Here is a 21,662-nt window from a genome sequence, read left to right as displayed (position 1 = left end):
AATGTAATCCCCTAGGAATCTCTCCATCAACATTGGTTATAAAAAACGGTGGCTCCTCCTGGCAGAAACAAACGGCATTCATACATCTCAGCGACAGGTATAATCAGCACTAATCGTTCTTTTGTAAAATGCAAGGAGCTAGAAAATTACAAATTATTTTTATATTAAAAACATGGTGGTACTTTTCCATATCTATAGAAGTATCCTGACGAATACCAATAGATGTAGAGCATAAGAATAAGGAAAATTGAGACAACCCCTTATTCGACAGGTATGTGATTATACAATCCTTGGCCTAATACATATTAGTGACATGTAAGATCTACATGTAAGGATCTAAAATACAGATTAATATACGATCTATATAAGAATTGTTGTTTTTTTATTTACAAACAACATAAAGTTGCACATTCAGCAAAGTATCTCGGAATGGGGAAATCATATAAAAACCCATAGAAACGAAATCGAACCAGCACTATCCAGTAGAGATAATTATCTCCATCTGGAAGAAGGTAAGCGTGCTGTAGCCGATAGAATTAAGTGACAATGGGTCTTGCAGCATGGGCCACAAGGCCCAAGAGAGAGGTAAACTAGTCCAATGGGGTAAAGGTGTGCCTACAATAAGAAATGGAAATGCCCAAGTGTTGGATATGTATACGGTGCATAACTATTATTATGTGTGAAGCTATAACAAGAGTATGGGTTGAATAATATGTGGTGTCCAATACCCTGATCATAGATATAAACAGAACTATAGAATGTTACACCCAATAAGTATGATGATTTGGGATAATTTGGGAGAAAGACAGACAAACTTTTTTGATTGTACAAATGAAAAATTGGATGGTAATTCTGTTTTTTTAACTGTTTAGAATCAGTCCTGAAGAAGGTGTTCAAAAAGAAAACCGAAACGCCGCGTCGACTCTTTGATTCTTTTTTATCTTGTAATTTTTAGATTGTTTGTTTATTATCAAAACGTTTTTTAACACTGTGATTTGTATTATGAACTATGAAGTGATTGTATGAATAAATTGTATATCAGAATTTTACCAAACACACATTGTGATTTTGTCTGTCATTCTAATTGAAAAATTTCTTGTCCAAGTTGCCGAATTTCATCAGTGTCCCCATTATTGATTTTTGATAGTTGGTTTAATTTGGTATTGTATATTCTATGTTATACAATTTCTACACCAGAATTTTGACACCTTATTGCACCTTTACCTCTCCCGCCCATTTGTTGGCATGCTGTTTTAAGTAATATACCACTAATGATTATTATCAGAAGTGGACATAACTTTTATTGTCCATCTAGTTGGGACTTTTAGTTTTTTGAGTTATCATGGGCTGGGCAACTGAAAAGTGGGTTTGTCGTCATGCGATACTTTAGTTGTGGAAACATGTGATTGGTTAAACTGTAAACAAGGAATGTTTGCCTGAAGCATAATGTTTGGCATAAAAAGGGATGACTTGCTGTGTAAAATTGAGCAGTCTCCTGGGAACTCATACCGTGATGATTTCTAGGACTTCGGTTACTGGCTGCAGCCAATAAATGTGATCTTTGACGCCACCAAGAAGAGTCCCGTGTCTCTGTATTCTAAGACAGGTGGAACCCGAAGACTTTGGGCGTGCCCGTGGCGCCGCTGGGTCTTAAAACCTGATTCTTCAATCTCAGTGGGATCCCTTGATATTTTTGAGTACAAATAAGCAATAGGTTTTAAACAGACTGGACTTTTTTTGTAATTAGGGATTTTATATTCTATTTATATTCTATTTATTGATTATTTATGAAGATTCAAGTGACCTTTTTGTATACAAATTTTACATCAAAATAATTTTGTACAATAATAGTTTTAAGCTGACATTTTATCCAATATAGGATTTTATTTCTTAGCTTATTTATATTTATTGTGTAACAATTAGGTTGTATAGTTGATCAAGCATATAGGTTTCTTAAGATACACAATTGGCAGATAGGGGATCCTTTCCTGCCAGTCAGTAATAATCAGATTTAATTAGTAAACATTACAATTCCCTTTCTTACAATATCAGGGTATTCAAACCGATATGTCCACTAAAAGTCCTACCAACTGTGAGATTTAGCCACTTTAGGTGTTGATCCTTGTGTTAGATCCGTCAAGCACTTGCACTTTACTATATATTAGAGAACTTGACCACTTCAACACACTTTGGGGCGCCAATGTTGTTTTCATAATGCACACCTCACCTTTGGCCCTGTATTATTACCTGGATGTATTTAGACAATTATTTGGGCCTAATTACTTGCCAATGAACCAGTGTGCTCTGAATATATTGCTGTTACATTTCAAAATTAATTTATTGTATTTATTCTGCACTGATTTTTGCACCTTTTTGCACATTTAATTTTTGAGACATTGGTTCCATACATTGACTTAAAAATTGTATTTCGACCCGATTTTATGTTGATTGAACTGCAATTCAATTTGCGTTTATTTATCGCAATTAACTTTATTAGATGAACCACCATTGAAGACATACTCGTAGTTTTTATGAATGCAGTGTTTTGTCTATGTCAATTGAATTTGTATGCCATTTCACGTCATTGGAAAAACGTCAGCAATTTGTAATGTATTTAAACCAATGCGGAGGGCTTCACTGTGTAATGTGATCAAGGCCCGTGGGAGGGGCCGAAGTGCGTCATGGCGACCTACTGCACGAAAATAAACTAACCTGCACAGATTCTGTGGTCCGTATCCGCTTCTTTGCCTGCGAGAAAACTGCGTCAGGAAATCGGAGCTCTTTGGAGATATATATATATATATATATATATATATATACATACATACATACACACACATGTATATATATATATTACCTACTGGCGATAGCCAGTAGGTATATATAGTTAGGATTTTTTTCCTATGGGATTTTTGAAAATTCTATGTCGAATAACTTTGGCGTTTGAGGACAGAATTGGCTGAAATTTTCAGGAAAATGGAACATTTTGTTTCTGAGCAGCCCCTGAAAATTTGGGGGGGTTTCGTCAAGGGGGGGCCGAGAAAAAAGTGGGGTCCCAAAACGTGTTTTTCCCATGCAATTTTCCATAGGGCGGTTGGCCTCACTTTTAGCCCGAACGGCTGAATGGATTTACACCAAACTTGGCAAAATTGTAGGGACTGGTAGCCCGATGTGCCTTTGCTATGTCTCAAGATATAGGCTCCAGTGGTTTTTACGAAAATTAACTTTGAAAAATATATATTGGGCTACATTGGGCTATATATATGTTGGAGCCCAAATGTAGCCCAATGTAGCCCAATGTAGCCCAATGTAGCCCAAAGATGGCCACCAGAGACAAAAAAAAACAAATGTAGCCCAAATATCAGCCAGATGTAGCCCAACTATAGCCCAATGACAGAATGTCCCAGAGTGTTCTAAAGAACAACTAGAGTGCTAACGGTCCTACTTATTACAAAGGTATGGCACACCTGAAGCCATCTTGATTGGAATAAAGTGGTAACTCTTAAAACATTTAATTTAAAAAGGAACAAAATGAGGGGGTTCATTTCGCCATAGAAAGTATGATTAGCGAATATATGACGAAATCCCGCATACCATCAGTCCGCAAAAAAAATCCTGCATGTACTATTAGGCCGCAAATTAAAATAACGAAAACTTTTAGAATGAATATGCCTTTAGCATACACTAAACAACTAAACTACCCTAAACCCTAAAACACTACCCCCAGCATGACCCTACACTACACAAACAGTACAACACTACCCTAAACCCTAAAACACTACCCCCAGCATGACCCTATACTACACAAACACTACAACACTACCCTAAACCCTAAAACACTACCCCCAGCATGACCCTACACTACGCAAACACTACAACACTACCCAAAACCCTAAAACACTACACCCCAGCATGACCCTACACTGCGCAAACACTACAACACTACCCTAAACCCTAAAACACTACCCCCAGCATGACCCTACACTACACAAACACTACAACACAACCCTAAACCCTAAAACACTACCCCCAGCATGACCCTACACTACACAAACACTACAACACTACCCTAAACCCTAAAACACTACCCCCAGCATGACCCTACACTACACAAACACTACAACACAACCCTAAACCCTAAAACACTACACCCCAGCATGACCCTACACTACGCAAACACTACAACACTACCCTAAACCCTAAAACACTACCCCCAGCATGACCCTACACTACGCAAACACTACAACACTACGCAAAACCCTAAAACACTACACCCCAGCATGACCGTACACTACGCAAACACTACAACACTACCCTAAACCCTAAAACACTACCCCCAGCATGACCCTACACTACACAAACACTACAACACTACCCTAAACCCTAAAACACTACCCCCAGCATGACCCTACACTACGCAAACACTACAACACTACCCTAAACCCTAAAACACTACCCCCAGCATGACCCTACACTACGCAAACACTACAACACTACCCAAAACCCTAAAACACTACACCCCAGCATGATCCTACACTACGCAAACACTACAACACTACCCTAAACCCTAAAACACTACCCCCAGCATGACCCTACACTACGCAAACATTACAACACTACCCTAAACCCTAAAACACTACCCCCAGCATGACCCTACACTACGCAAACACTACAACACTACCCAAAACCCTAAAACACTACACCCCAGCATGACCCTACACTACGCAAACACTACAACACTACCCTAAACCCTAAAACACTACCCCCAGCATGACCCTACACTACGCAAACACTACAACACTACCCTAAACCCTAAAACACTACCCCCAGCATGACCCTACACTACGCCAACACTACAACACTACCCTAAACCCTAAAACACTACCCCCAGCATGACCCTACACTACGCAAACACTACAACACTACCCAAAACCCTAAAACACTACCCCCAGCATGACCCTACACTACGCCAACACTACAACACTACCCTAAACCCTAAAACACAACCCCCAGCATGACCCTACACTACGCAAACACTACAACACTACCCTAAACCCTAAAACACTACCCCCAGCATGACCCTACACTACGCAAACACTACAACACTACCCTAAACCCTAAAACACTACCCCCAGCATGACCCTACACTACGCAAACACAACACTACCCTAAACCTTAAAACACTACACCCCAGCATGACCCTACACTACGCAAACACTACAACACTACCCTAAACCCTAAAACACTACCCCCAGCATGACCCTACACTACGCAAACACTACAACACTACCCTAAACCCTAAAACACTACACCCAGCATGACCCTACACTACGCAAACACTACAACACTACCCTAAACCCTAAAACACTACCCCCCAGCATGACCCTACACTACGCAAACACTACAACACTACCCTAAACCCTAAAACACTACCCCCAGCATGACCCTACACTACGCAAACACTACAACACTACCCAAAACCCTAAAACACTACCCCCAGCATGACCCTACACTACGCAAACACTACAACACTACCCTACACCCTAAAACACTACCCCCAGCATGACCCTACACTACGCAAACACTACAACACTACCCTAAACCCTAAAACACTAGCCCCAGCATGACCCTACACTACGCAAACACTACAACACAACCCTAAACCCTAAAACACTACCCCCAGCATGACCCTACACTAAACAACCACCACAACTCTACACTACACTAACACAACACTACACTACACAATCACTAACCCACGAAAAAATTAACACAAACCCACTTACCTCTCTCGTCATCGTGGTTTTCACAACGCAAATGCATTTACCATACATGCCTTTAAAACTTAATTCTTTGTAAAGGCATGCGCGATAAATGCACGTGCGTTTTGAAAAAATGCGGGATAATGGTATGCGAGGTCAATGACCTTGCGGGATAATGGTATGCGGACTGAAAGTCTGCGGGATAAAAAATGCGGGAAAATGGCTGCAAACCATGATTAGCAGCAGACTTCCCTGGTGAGCACTAGCTTTACTACAGTGATCTAATGAGCAACTAGAGTGCTAACATTGAGAATTTATGGCAAATGTGTGACACATCTGAATGCCTTCTTGATAGAACCAAAGTAAACAAGCATTGAAAATGCAATAGATCTCGCCCTCGTTTAAGTTAAAGCCATTCTGTTTGTAATGAGGTGGCTTTTTAGCTTTGCTTTTATTAGTGTTTTTAAAACTTTCATGTAAATAACATGCATATGTATGCATATATGTATATGTATGCATGCATTTATATTTATATAGATATGCAGATTATATATGTTTATATATGTATATTACCTACTGGCGATAGCCAGTGGGTATATATAGTTAGGATTTTTTCTCTATGGGATTTCTGAAAATTCTATGTCTAATAACTTTGGCGTTTGTGGACCGAATTGGCTGAAATGTTCAGGAAAATGGCACATTTTGTTTCTGAGCAGCCCCTGAAAATTTGGGGGGGTTTCGTCAAGGGGGGGCCGAGAAAAAAGGGGGGTCCCAAAACACGTTTTTCACATTCATTTTTCCATAGGGCGGTTGGACTCACTTTTAGCTCGAACGGCTGAATAGATTTACATGAAACTTGGCAAAATTGTAGATATGGTTTGCCCGACGTGCCTTTGCTATGTCTCAATATATGTGCTCCTGTGGATTTTGAGAAATTAACGTTTAAAAAAAATATATATCTGTGACAGCGCTCCGGTTAGCGCCCCGGTTCGCGTACCTGACGCGTAACGGAACTTCGCGAAGCGAAGCTGATTGGCTCTCCGGTGTCTGTCAACATTCTAAACAGTCCGGAGCGGCCGCCATCTTGTCTCTCGGTAGGTTCGAGAGACAAGATGTGGTGAAAAAAGAAGGGGGAAATGAAGGAAAGGGGGCAAGGTAAACCCCTCCTGACCCCCTAGGATTGATGAGGGGGATATTAAAGTCCCCCGCGATTTTTCGCGGTAGAGGCACTTCCCGGTACGCGAACCGGGCAGCTAACCGGCAGCGTAACGGGAGTCCGCCATCTTGTGTTTTTGGAGCGTCCGGTTCGCGTACCGGGTAGCGTCCCGGTAAGCGTAACAAGGGGAAAACCAAGAGAAACAGTAAAAAAAAAATGAAGGGAATAGATTTCCAGCAAAGTTGGCAAAATTGTAGGGACTGTTTGTTTGATGTGCCTTTGCAAGGCCTCAAGATATGTGCACGTGTGGATTTTGTCTAATTAAGGTTAAAAAAAATATATACATCTGTAAGCGTGCTCCGGCACGCTTACGTTACGGGTTTTGTTTGCGCTGCACAGCCGATACGTCACGGTTATGCGACGCGTCATGAGGCGTCTCACGTGGCTACGTGATACGTCACGTAATAAAGAATATATTTTACAGCTATAGATATTAGCTTTTAAAAAACCAATGAAATTCACTGAAAAAACCATAGGTTATAGACCATATATAGTTTGGAATTTGCATTTACAAAACCTTGAAAATTCACTGCAAAAACCATAGGTTAGAGACCATATATAGTTAGCTGGACATTTTATTGACATAAAACCAATGAAATTCCATATATAGTTAGTTGCACTAACTATATATCGCGCACCCGCAATCCACTGCTGATGATGTCACATATTACATCATTCATGACATGGTCAGTGACAACACTGATGACATCACTGATGACATCTCAAATGACATCACTGATGACATCACTGATGACATCTCAAATGACATCACTGATGACATCATGACACACCAATACCAGTTACTACATACGCACTCACTGATTCCTACGTCTACACACACATTCACTCATTCACCCATACAATCACTCATACATACAGTCACTCATTATTACAACACTATCATATGCACTCATACACCTATGCAGACACTCACACACTGCCACTCATCCATGGAGTTACTCACACACCTAGTCAGTCCTGTAAAGAATCAATCACACTTCCATTTCCTCATCTATACAGTTAAACACAGAACACCATACTTCAGTGACATCACTGATGACATCTCAAATGACATCACTGATGACATCACTGATGACATCACTGATGACATCATGACACACCAATACCAGTTACTACATACGCACTCACTGATTCCTACGTCTACACACACATTCACTCATTCACCCATACAATCACTCATACATACAGTCACTCATTATTACAACACTATCATATGCACTCATACACCTAGTCAGTCCTGTGAAGAATCAATCACACTTCGATTTCCTCATCTATACAGTTAAACACAGAACACCATACTTTTCACACATATACTAACACATACTTACTCTCTTATACAATCACTGATACAAGTACACATTGATATGCACAGAGTCACACACCTCCCAGCCAGCCACACACACACTCAGTCTTCCATACATCCACTCATTCTTCAATATGTAAAACATATTTAAACTTTACAAAAACACACAGACACTAGATGATGTCATCAGTGATGTCATTTGAGATGTCATCAGTGATGTCATCAGTGATGTCATTTGAGATGTCATCAGTGATGTCATCAGTGATGTCATCAGTGATGTCACTGACCATGTCATGAATGATGTAATATGTGACATCATCAGCAGTGGATTGCGGGTGCGCGATATATAGTTAGTGCACTATATATGGAATTTCATTGGTTTTATGTCAATAAAATGTCCAGCTAACTATATATTGTCTCTAACCTATGGTTTTTGCAGTGAATTTTCAAGGTTTTGTAAATGCAAATTCCTAACTATATATGGTCTATAACCTATGGTTTTTTCAGTGAATATATATATATATATATATATATATATATATATATATATATATATATATATATATACACATATGTACATACATACATATACCCAACTCCTCACCACGGGATATGCCGCCGCCTTGCCTGAACAGCGGGAGCGTCGTCGCAAATAAAGACCTCCGTAGTCAGGTCCTCGATATTTCCACTTCAGCCCGTAGCATAACACCACGAATTGACGACACCTTGTGCTGGCCAAATTAATGTATTTAGGACAGCCCTTTGGACGCGTTTGGCTTGTCCAACAAGCTTGTTGGACAAGCGAAACGTGTCCGAAAGGCTGTCCTAAATAAATTAGTTTGGCCAGCACAAGGTGTCGTCAATTCGTAGTGTTATGCTCCGGGCTGGAGTGGAAATATATATATACAAATACATATATACTTATACAAATGCATGTATACTTATACATCTACAAATGCATGTATTTCTATATATAACCCTAGAAACCCCTAGGGAAGAACCAGCCCCCTCACCTGATGGTCAAGATTGAAGGACCCCAACTCTGCTTTGAGGGATGTCAGACCGCTTTGTGACGAAGATTCAGCATGCAGGACCCCGTATCAGCTTGAAAGGAATTATCCTCTGATTCGCAGGGGGGAACAAGGTTCTTCTATACTAGAGTGGTCACTCCAGGGTTTCTTCTAGAATCGATATATATTTGGAAAATAATCATAAATGTTTTGAAAACAATCATAAATGTTTTTCCAAACCAATGCGATCATGCACAGCTGGCTGTTGGCCAAGGATGAAAAAAGTGGTGATATACACTTTATATACAGAATATTTATACCGTGCCTGAGGACATGTTTATGTACATCAGGAACAGGGATTATGATAGAGTACTGAGAGCCTGGTGCCGAAGAGACAGGAGTAAGCTACTAGGTAAAAGGTCACCTGTTTAGAATAGTTACTGTTGTGTGGACAAATGTATGTAAAAAGGGGTATACATAACTGGACTAGCCTAACAGACATGACAAAGCCGCCTTTCACTTCATGTGTTAATTATCAAAACAGATAAATAAAAGGCATTATCATTTACAATGCAAATAGCTTAATCTCGCAAATACGAGACCAATTGCATTGCAAATGCTTGTATATTTGCATTGGTACTTGTTTTTTTTTTTTCTTCACTCTGTGCACTGGGGCTCTGCTAACCAGGCCCCAATAGATATGCTCAGACCCCTGTAACATGGCTAAATTGTCTGTTCTAGTTGGCAAATTTAACTGACCGATATGTCCCTAGTATATTGTACAAAGTGTACCCAGGGAATGTGAATTATATGCTACTAGTGGACTGCAGCACACAATGTGCCATCACTAAAGCGACATAGCAAGATAGAACGGCACTGTTCTTGTTGGGTCCAGTAAATGTTTTAGTAATACCATTATTGGACTTTCTAAAATTTTTATTACAAATCTAATTCACTGTCAAAGCCATGAACCTAACAAGAACAGTGCAAGAGGATGGTAGACCCACTATGTACATGAAGTACCAAGTGTAGCACAGGGAACAGTCTACGAATATTTCACCACATGTTTCTGTCCAGGACAAACCTGTTTTGATTGGGTTGTTTTGAACTCTGAAGTACCTGCTGTATCCTTTTCAACGAGGTACAAAAGGGGGTGGTGATGGACGGAGCATCTGAACCAATCAAACACTCACACCCAGTCAAAAGATCTGGGTTTAATCCATCACCGTTCTTTAGCCCACTCTGCCACCCCAGTTCAGATATGGCTATATGCAAATCAGTCTGACCCTGTGCCTCATGGGAACAGTCCAGCCCGAACTGCCAAGCCATGCCTTCCCTGGACCGGAAACAAGCTTCCGAAGACCGGTTTCTGGCATTCCAACCGTCTTCAGCCAGGCTTGCTTGAATCCAGTGGCAAAGTGAGCAAGGGACTCACGTCTGAGCATACCCTGCCAACTTATGGCGAACACTGATTTGCATATAGCCATGTCTGAACTGGGGTGGCTGAGTGAACTAAAGAATGGTGATGGATTAAACCCAGATCAGTTGACTGGGGGTGAGTGTTTGATTTGTTCAAACGCTCCGTCCATCATCCCCTTTTGTATCGCTTTGTTCGCCCTAAGTGTGGCAGGGTATACTCAGACGTGAGTCCCTTGTTCACTTGGCCACTGGATTCAAGATAGCCTGGCTGATGAGGATTATGAATCCGAAACCGGTCCCAGGATGCTTGTTTCCGGTCCAGGGAAGACATGGCTTGGCAGTTCGGGCTGGACTGTTCCCATGAGGCACAGGGTCAGACTGATTTGCATATAGCCATGTCTGAACTGGGGTGGCTGAGTGAACTAAAGAATGGTGATGGATTAAACCCAGATCAGTTGACTGGGGGTGAGTGTTTGATTTGTTCAAACGCTCCGTCCATCATCCCCTTTTGTATCGCTGTATCCTTTTCAACAGCACTTTCCCTAGGATTTTGCAAAGTTGAGCATGAAAGTGGTCAATACATTGTGCCGAGCAGCTTATCTCTGCTGAGCTTTGGTGAAAGCATTATAACTGCCTCTCTGGTGGCGGAGGAGCGTGCCTCCCTCGTGAGAAGCCCGTTACATGTCCACTACTGGCCATCACTGCTGAGAGTATTTCTAATAGTCAACTGTGATATATACATATGATATACAGATACTGATGTTAGGACCTCGTCCAAGGTCAGTGAACCATCGAAAATAGAGGTCTGTTTTGATGTCAACATTTGCAAGTTGCCACCCCACACATATACTTCTGAGAGCCCGGCATCTTCTCCTTCGGGGATAGAGTACAGTTGTTTGCAGTAAGACACAAAGATCCTGTTTATATCCACTTGAGTATGCAGGAGATGGACTGCTGGATGTCAAATGGTAGTAATAGTAGTGTGTGGTGCATTTGCAAAAGCCATCTATCTGCCCGCTGACATAAAAGAAGTGGTCCTTAGTGTCCGTTTACAGCAACTCCATTATGAAGGAAATCCGGGATCTAACCCAAATTAGGACTCCTCTTGCATAGAATGACCAGATGGTATAAAACAGTTGTGCTTTCTACCTGCGGTGTAGTCTTCCACCCTCTTGTTTTATTAGGCTGCGTTTCAAGAAGGAAGACAAAATAGGCCCGCACCCTTTCAATATGTGGAGACATGGTGTCACCATGCCCTTACGTTCCATGTCAAAAATGTCTACATGTCAGTATTTGTAATGAGTGTACTGTGGTTAGGTAGGAGACCCCACCTTGCCTGATCTCCCATGCCCACACGTGGATGAAGAAGAAAAATACTATCCTATAAGCAACTGCTCGCAGCATTTAGTGATATAGATTCTCGTGCTGTGCATATTTTTGCCACCTTATACTGGGATCAGATATTTGCACGTTGTTTTTCTTTGAAGAAGTATCTCGAGTCACAAGGTGTATATATAGTGTGACTCCTTCCTAAGTTGGCACTGCGCACAGGCATCGACTCGATGTTAGACTGTTTAAAGCACAGTGGTGAGTGCACACAATATGATGCATTTCACACAAAGAATGTAATTAACAGATAGAGACGTTCCCTCAGAGTGACACACGTACAGGGGAGAGGTTGTAAGCATGTGAATCTACAGCACTACACAATGCAGACAGATGCTCACAAGGTAGGTAACATTTTCTGTTTGTTCCATGTGTTGCTGTAGATACACATAATCTGCATAGACTGTAAAGCAGTACCCACCCCTAACTGTCTAGGTGTGAAAGATGCAGATGTCTGTAATTGGGCCCCTGAAACATTCTGGCCAACCGTAGCCTGTTGCCTGGCTAGAACATCATCAAAATAGTATTCAGTAAACATCTGGTGTTGACGATACTCCCGAAACAACTTGGCAAAGCAGTGCTACAGCAAATCTGTAACATTACACAACATTTTTAAACACCTTACAGAACAAAATCATTTTCCGGACAAGGAAACCTTACCAACTGTACAACTGTCTTCAAGCACCACGTCTTCCTTCTTGTCCCGGTACTCGACCCTGAAGTCCAGCATTCGAGGCAGCCTTTCCACAATCTGTCGAGATGAGACAACAGGTCGAAATGCAGATACCGATGCGGGCGATGGGGATGGTGAAGAGGAAACTGAAGTAGATGTTGTAGCTTGGCTTGTCGGACAAAATACTGGGCCTGGTAATGTTTCACCAGAAAATTCGCTGACAACGATATAAAAAGTAAAAAGACCAATTAGCATGAAATTTAGTAAACTTCACAAGAGTATGTCCCTGCGATGGCTAAAGCATAACAAGCATTGTCATAGCCAATAGGTCTCGCCTTTGGGACCTTATAAGTATTTAATTATGCAGCATTATATCCTTGGTGTAACAACATCAACTGTTGCATGGCTAAACACGTATACGGTCCCAAAGGCAAAACCTATTGGCTATGCCAATGCTTGTTTTTCAAGGGAATCTAAACCCCCACTGTACACTAATCACACATATGGCTATTCATTCTATGCCCAAAGGGAACATAAACTTCTTTTGCCCAAGGAGAGTCTGGATCGTATGGGGGCAACCGGGACAATTCAAGTTAGACAGCATAGAGTATGTGCACCAAATTCCACTACCGATTCCGGTCTAAGAGAGTTTGTGTGGAAAGTATCCCAATGAATATTGACATGAGAGAGACAGAAATACATAAATTGGGAGTAAGAGAACTAATGAGCGGGAGAGAAAAATAGAGGGAGAGATAGAGAATCAATGACAAAGAAACTGAAACAAAACTATAGAGATGGAAGTCATAATAGGCACTAAATATCTATTGTGGTGCTGCTTGTGTGTTCCTGAGTGTTCAATAATACATAAAGCACACTGTCAAACTGAGTACTTTGCCTTGTTTATTCAAGTTTAGCTAAAGTAATTGGATCTGACAAAAATGAAAATGAGATAAGCCTGCAGGATCTATCAAATGAAAATTAGACAGACAAGAAACACATACTTTTTAACATATTGGGAGGGACAAACAGTGGGTTATAAGAGATTAATCACTCAGTGAATACATGTACAATATTTAACCAGGAACGTAGGAAATAAAAAAGGCTGGCGCTTTTAACAATTTGCTCAACTAGAACTTTCTGTGAATCTAAATATTTGTACTGCGTTTCAACAGTGTATGCGTTCCATGTGTACCAGAGGATGTTTCGAAATACCTGCTCGAAAGCAAAAAGAAAATGGCTGACAAACGTAATCTCCTATTCCTGGACTATATTTGGAGAAAGAAGAGAAAAGGAAAGTAGGGGGAGCAGGAGGTGAGCCCTCGAGTGGTGCGCAAGAGCGCGCCTGGAGAAAGAAGAGAAAAGGAAAGTAGGGGAGCAGGAGTAGAGCCCGCGAGTGGTGCACGTGCGCATGCTTGGGAGAGCAGTCTTCACTTTTCAAGCACTACACTGGTGCTTGTGACGCGCCGCTGCTCGCTCCCGCAAGGTCGATGCTGCCACAGTTCAAGATCCTTACCCTCGCTTTCCGAGCTATCAACGACCTTGGACCCAACTACCTCAAAAAGCGAGTGTCAATATCTCATTCTATTAGATCCTTGAGATCTAATAACTTTTGCCTCCTGATCTCTCCTCGCTTTAGACGCGCCAGAATGGGCGGTAGAGGGTTCAGTGTTATCTCTGCCAAACTGTGGAACGGTCTCCCTATCGATCTTAGATTCTGTCTTTCTGAATCCATCTTCCGTGCTAGACTCAAAACCTGGCTGTTCTCCGGACTCTGATCCCCATCTTGCCATATCCTTCCTCCCTTTCTCCCTTGAGGCTCTGGTTCTAGCGCCGGGACACCCCTTCGGGGGTAGCTGTGCGCTCTATAAACTACATAAATAAATAAATAAAAAATAAATAAGCACAAGTGTACTGCTTAAAAAGTGATGACCGATGGCTTAAGTCCCTGCCTAGGCGAGACCTAAAATCGGAGTGCCTCTATAACAGTGATAGTCTTCTGATAGTGGTAGTCTTTATATGTTGTTTTGAATTAACAGTAATCACAGGTTTTAAAAATATAAGAGCAGCAAACTGTTTAGAATACAATCAGCATTCCTACTGTGTTACAAATTTTACAAATAACCCACACACACTGGTCAAGAGGCGTGGGAAGAAATGTGGCTTTGTGGCTAGAGCTGCCAACTTTGGAACCTGGGCCCAAGTTTGAATCCCAACCTCGGTGCCCATCTCAAGATTCTAGGCAAATCACTTACTCTTACCATGTACCTGGACTGGCTCAACCTCCTGTTGGAGATCCTGATAAAGTAAAATAGGTTAGGTAACGAGATCAAGAAGTAATAATTTCATTATTGGTAACACCCAAAAGCATTTTAATTAGGCGTACCCAAGACAAGATTAAAAAAGGTACACAGAGGGCAATAAAGAAGTGCAACAGCCAGCACGGACTCTTGAATAATGTATGAATATAGACAATGCCCCCGCGTCATGTCCAGGACGACATAACCCATAGTCAGGGTTTCGCTAATCATAAACGCATAACCCAGCCAGTTAGGATGGTGTCTCATAATGCACTGTGTTCCTGAGTGTATGCATTAGTCAGATCAAATCCAGCCCTGAAGAAGGTTTTTGAACCATACAGGCAGCATATAGGACAAAACATGTTGCCATTTCGTAAGATGCACGAGTCATAATACTCACTGGCTAACCCCAATAAAAAAAATAAAAAAAACATTTTTTTCGTTTTTTCCCATAAGGTGATTTTAATTTCTGGAACCCTTTACCTATTCAGTGTAAGTTTATCAGGAACTCCCTCCCAAAGCAGGTTGAGTCCGTCCATGTATGATCACTTTACCAGGGTAGGCTAAAGTTACCAATAATGAAGCATGCCACAAATGAGTGAATGAGATTTCGTCATTTAGAAAAACTGGACCACTGGGAATTTGCAAGTCCCTGTTGCAGCATTAGTTGTGACATCATTTTTAGACAGGGAGGTCGTGCAGTGTTTTCCTGATTTCCTATCACTCCCCTTTAGGGGAATTATAAATCACTTAATCTCTCTATGCCTACCAACATGAAATGTATTTATGTAATTCCCTCTCGATGTATGTGATCACCTAGCAAGCGCACATGTAATGTAGAACGCTCCATTGCTTCTAAGCTAGGATTACTCTACATAAATACCAATACAAACATGATAATTTAACATTATTCCAAAAAATCTCTATAGCGGATGTATAAATTCAGATCAATAACTTGAAACTTCCTGTATGTAAAATAAAATGCATTTTGAGTGTTTCTGCAAATTAGCCTACACTGTCTATACATGATATTTTACTTAGTTACGATTGCTAAATGTCCTGTGACGTTTAGTAATTGGCCAGGTATGCTACTGAATTCAGCATAACAAGCTAATGAATACAGCATAACAAGCATATTTTCTAGAGGGCATGTCACCTACGAAGAGATACCATGGCCTATTGAACGATAACAGATGTTTACTAATAAGTACATCAATGGCGCTCATTGACATTGAAAAGATGAAAGGCTGAGTGGTCCATCTGGCAATTTAACCAGTGACCATGGGGTCAAACCTACAACCCTAAAGCCACCAGAACCGGCTGTCACTTGTGAGCATTTCATATACAGTACTGGTGCCTCAATACACTAGCCTTTCATTAACCAAAGATAACTGGTACACACATTGGCCAGAACGCAAACTGAACAGCAACTTAGTTACGCTGCGGAATAATTCACATTATATGGCGGGTACCAGATTCATAAGGGACTGGACCTAAGTGAGTTCTGTGGTGCAGAGCTGAATACTCTAGTCAGCAACACTTCACTTTCTTTTTGACTCAAAAAACAATTTGATTGCATCTGGATTGATAGCCACGTTACCAAGGAGGTCCAAGTAAGAAAACGTTCTGCCTCCTGTTTCGGCGTACTCCAGACACTAAGTAAGATTTTGAACTGGCTGCCCCGCCACTCTAAAAACAGTGGTCAAAAGTCTTGTCTTGACTACAGTAAATCAGTTTAACTGTGAAGCCCTCAGAATGTGATCAAGCGATTAAAATAGTCCAGAATGCTGCAGCGCGCACACTGTTAAAGATCCCGAAGCATCCCTTGGTTTTGTCCTCCCTTACAACCCTTCATTGGCTACCAGTATGCAAAAGAATTACATTTAAATCTTGGTCTGGCCCATAGAACGATGTATAACAAAATCCCCTCCCCCCCCCCCCCCCCCATTCAGATTTTGTTAACCCCCAACATCCTCAAAAGATCACTGCGCTCCAGAGACCGGAAGCTTTTTTCAGTACCCAGAATTAGGAAATCAAGGAAGCAGGAGGGTTGGGTCGTCATTTTTTTGCCTACCTGACGCCAAAACACTGGAACTCCCTGCCACTATTCTTAAGATTGACTAATGAAGAAACCAAATTCAGGAAACTTCTCAGAACCCAACTCTTTGAGGGTTATACCTGTGGCGCCGCGGCCAGGGCGACTGAAGCTGGACGCTGGGGATCACGGTTCGATCCCTGGCTCCGGCGGCAGGGGTCTGCCCAGCACCATGCGACTCTGGGCAATAGCTTGTTTAATCTTCCCAACGACCCCCAGCGCCGAGATTACCCCTTCGGGGTGATTCTTGTGCTATACAAGTACTGGATTTTACATTTACATTTTACCTACTTCACAGAATATGTGAAGGAAATGACCTTTAGCGCTGGGAGGCCAGATGGGTAGCCATGCGCCTTGTAAATACCTAGCATAGCACAGATTCACAACACACTTTTGTTGTTTTTAAACACAGTTTTTTAGAATAGTTGTTTATAAATAATTAAGCCAATTAGCTGAATGAATTCTGCAAATTAAATAAAAATAAGGAAAAAAAAATCAATATACCTTTCATGCTGGCTTTCCGGCTCGATATGCCTTCGAGTAACTAATAAGTAAGTAATTTTTTTGTGGAACCAGGGGCATAGGCTGCATAACGATTAATAGATTTAGGTGCACCAGGGACTAGAGACCCGAGTGGCAACCCAGCTGAACTCTAAATATTCCTTCTTCACTCTATGGCCCATGCCACCCTTGGCACACCACAGTGTGAAACACATTTTGCTGACACAATAACAGTAGAGCCATCACTGCAGAGATTTCATTTTAAAGTTGAGAGAAAAGTATTGTACAGAGCAAAGGTCTTTCCATAGTAGGCCGAAACAAATTGAATATAAAAACAGGTAATATGTAAAATTGTATAAGAAGTCTTCCATAGAATGGCTACACAATGGTCCAACTGTACCCAATTGGCTTGTTCAAAGAGGTGCCAGATAAGGTAAAATGGGATACCTTCAGCCCAAGAGGTAACCAGGGTTGTCAAATCTACAGAGCGTGATACACATGAGAACTCAGGATAGGGCAATGACAGCATCTGCTCTTCAGAGCATGCTCACCTTTGTGAACCTCCCTGTCCTCTCTTTAGCTCTATGCCTTTTGTGGCCATGTACACGCCTCGCCTCTTGGCGCGCAGTCACTACAAGACATACCTATACTGCTCACCCAGCCAGGGGTATTGTGCTGGAACGCAGCCACTTTTAGCACTTATCTGATCTTAAAGACGAGACATGTCAACCCTCTATTGCCAAGGCGCACTCATTGGTTGCGTGCCTACACTGCTCATCACAGAGATACCTTAAACTGCATGGAAGCAACCAAATCAGACACGTATCCAGTCCTTTATAAGGTAATAGGTGATCCTACAATATCACCTGCATTCATTATGATTTGTTTCACCTCGCTATGCTTCTTATAGATATCGCTCTTTGTTCGTTTGACAACCCATGTTACTCCAAGGGCTGTAGGCATCCCGTCATACTATATTGGGCACCACTCTTTGTACAAGCGCATAGGGTAAGGTTGGGACATTGTGTAGCCTTTCTGCTGAGAACTCCATACACAAAGTCATTCTACTCTATCAACTGTTTTTAGATTTACTTTCGTTTCGGCTCACCGGGGTTCTCATATATATAACTTTCCATAGGTTTGTCAATCTGGATTTTCTATATTCAAATTAGACAATTTCCAGCAGCCTCTCAATGCTGTTCTTCCAACTTTGAGTAATCTTCTAAGCACTGCCTGTACCTTTCTCTATCTGTGTACTGTGTCCCCTTATTCATTTGATTGTTTACTGTTCTCAGGTTGAATTACGCTTATAGTCCGGATGATTATCCCACCATTCCTCTAAGGCACCGGTACTCATAGTACGGCCCGCGAGGCCCGGCAAGCCTTCCTTTGCGGGCCGCGGACCTTGCAGACATCGTTTTGCACTGATGTCCCCGTTTACTGTTTACATCTGTGTATTCTGGGGTCCCTCCAGAGTCCTGCCTCAATCTCCACAGCTGTCTGTCACAGGGAGCATGTGCTGAAGCTCAGCCAGCTTCAGATGACAAGGCTGCATTTTCACAGAGAGAGGACAGCATTCACGGTGCCAGGCAGGGTCGGATTGGGATCACAATTCGGCCCGGGCACTGACGAAAAAAGTGGCCCACATTCAAGAGGCGTGGCCCATATTTAAGGGGCGTGGCCTACATTCAAGGGGCGTGCCCTTTCATGAAACACCATTTGCACAGACAAGGAATGAAAGTGGAAGGATACTGTTCTTGCACAGGGCCAAGGTGACAATGGCCTACATGCTGAGCAACTAAAAAAAACAGCAATGCCCCTTTCTGTCACAAAATTATTCCAGCCCTCCAGCACAGGAGCACCTGAAAAGCAGCAAAGCCCCTGCTATTACTAACCTACTTAGCCCTCCCCAGACCTTCAGCTCAGGAGCACATGAACAGAGGTAAGGCCCCTGCAATTAGTAAATTAATCAGCCCTACAGGCCTAGGGAAAATGTCCTGGCAGGGGAGCACAAAACACAGCTTTCTGGGTCATCCAAGGTAGCCAGGTAGCCAGGTAGCCAGGGGGGAGGCTGAGGTGAAGCTGGTGCATGGGAAGTGCCTTCCCAGTGTGTTCTGGCAGTTTGAGTGTTTACTATTTACTGTAGTATTACCCTTGTACCTGTGTATGGTACCCTTTTGTAACTTGCACACGTCACTTTTCTCTGGTATCACACTGTATGCTACCTCTCACTTTTGTTTGCTTTAGATACTTGCACAAGTGCCACCATTGCCTACGTAACGTTTGTTCTTGTGCTGGAGTGTCTGCCATGTATTGCAGTATTATACCTCCAGACATGCCAACCCTCCCGATTCAGGCGTGAGACTACCGATTTGAAGGCTAGTCTCCCGCCTCCCGATTCCTACAAGCAAAAACCCGATTCCTCGGGGGTTTCAGCTGACAGGGCTTGGTGTTGTGTAAAGTGCTAATTCTTCCAGCAAAGAGTGGCGATGCAGGGGCTCTCGAAGGGGTGAAAAACCAACAAAGCGTCATTAACAAGGGAATCATCTTTTAAAGTCCTGCGAAGTACGGGGGTGGGGGGGGATTTTTCAGCCCGGGCTGCCACAGGGGGGTAGGGGGTGCATGCACTGCCAACAACCTGACAGGCCCGTGCCCAACACTTGCATCACCCTCTCTGCCTGCCATTATGCTCTATGTGCTTCTGAAAGGTAAGAAAAAAACGTGCATTTGCGTTTCAAATGTCCGATCCTGCAGCAGCCACTTCCAAAGCCCATACATGACATTAACCCGATTCAAAGCCCCATTCTCCCGATTTTTTTTTAAAATCTCCCACTTTGCTCTCCTGAAATGTTGGCATGTATGATACCTCTACTTGTATTTTGTACGCTTTTGTAACCTGCACACGTCACTTTTTCCTCCTGTAATGTACAGATTGCTACCTCATGTAATTTGGTTGCTCACTATTGTCACTTTTGATTCATGTAACTTAACGTTTGCTTTTGTAATTTGTCCACTTGTAATTTTTCTCCTCATGTATTATTGCTGTTTCTAGTGTGAAGCGCTCCGCCACCTTCGGGTAAAGTCCGCGCTATATAAAATCGCATAAATAAATAAATAAAATAAAAAAATTCCAAACATCACCTGGCCCCCACAGCAAGACCCATTCTTCCTCGCCCACTATGCCCTGAATTTGAAGGGCTGTGGGCGAGGTGTTAAGACTAACAACGTTTGTGGGCTGCATGGGCGCCGAGGTGCAAATGGCTCAAAGGCCGGAGAAACACCTGACCCCCTGGGAGGCCGATTCTGGCAAACAATCACCCCTGCCCCAGCCCAGCCTCAGCTTGATTGCTTGGCAGGGCAGGGGGTGAAGGAGAGGCCACAGCTGACAATCGCTGTCTGGCCGCACAGCGAGGCTGCTTTCATTTTCTCTGTCTCTGCCTCAGTGCCCTCTGTGGGCCGTTTTTTTCTCTCCCCTTTCCTAGTCCACTCTCTGTGGACTGGGACAGGGGAGAAAAAAACGGCCCATAGAGGGCACTGAGGCACCGGCCCATGCCCGAATGCCCGCCTTGCCAATCCGCCCCTGGTGCCAGGCCGCCTGCACAGCAGAGGCGTTGATGTACATCACCCTGACTGCACTGCTGGAGGGAGCTGGCTCGAGGAAGAGTACACCCAAGGCAGGCGGGCAGACTACGTACATTAGGTTTCTTTACTAATACAGTGGCAAATATCTGCATGTGTGCGTGTTGTATATGTACATTACAAAACTTGCGGAAAAGCGCAGAAACATTATTTACATAATTTCAGAGGGGCAACTAAAGCCACATTTCGGAAGGGGCTACTGAAAAGTTCGGGGGTGGTGCTGACTTCCAGCAATATGGAGAGTGGAGATGCAGCGGCTCTAAGAAGGGGTGAAAAACAACAAAGCCTCGTTAACAACGAAATGGTCTTTTAAAGACCTGTGGAGTACTCGGTGCAGCTG

At 42.6% G+C, this 21,662-nt stretch overlaps 1 protein-coding gene across 2 annotated transcripts in view; it reads right to left on the bottom strand.

Annotated features, from left to right (window-relative positions):
- The window catches only part of FAF1 (Fas associated factor 1), a 1,925,838-nt gene that overhangs the window by 1,622,943 nt on the left and 281,233 nt on the right, over nucleotides 1-21,662 (bottom strand). For both annotated transcript variants that reach the window (XM_078671305.1, XM_078671297.1), the window contains exon 4: nucleotides 12,778-13,007. In XM_078671305.1, coding sequence (XP_078527431.1) covers nucleotides 12,778-13,007 — 230 coding nt within the window. The remainder of the gene's footprint in view (nucleotides 1-12,777; nucleotides 13,008-21,662) is intronic.

Source organism: Lissotriton helveticus, chromosome 1_2 (assembly GCF_964261635.1).
Source record: "Lissotriton helveticus chromosome 1_2, aLisHel1.1, whole genome shotgun sequence".
Classification (NCBI taxonomy): domain Eukaryota; kingdom Metazoa; phylum Chordata; class Amphibia; order Caudata; family Salamandridae; genus Lissotriton; species Lissotriton helveticus.
This window is presented reverse-complemented; position numbering and strand designations above follow the sequence as displayed.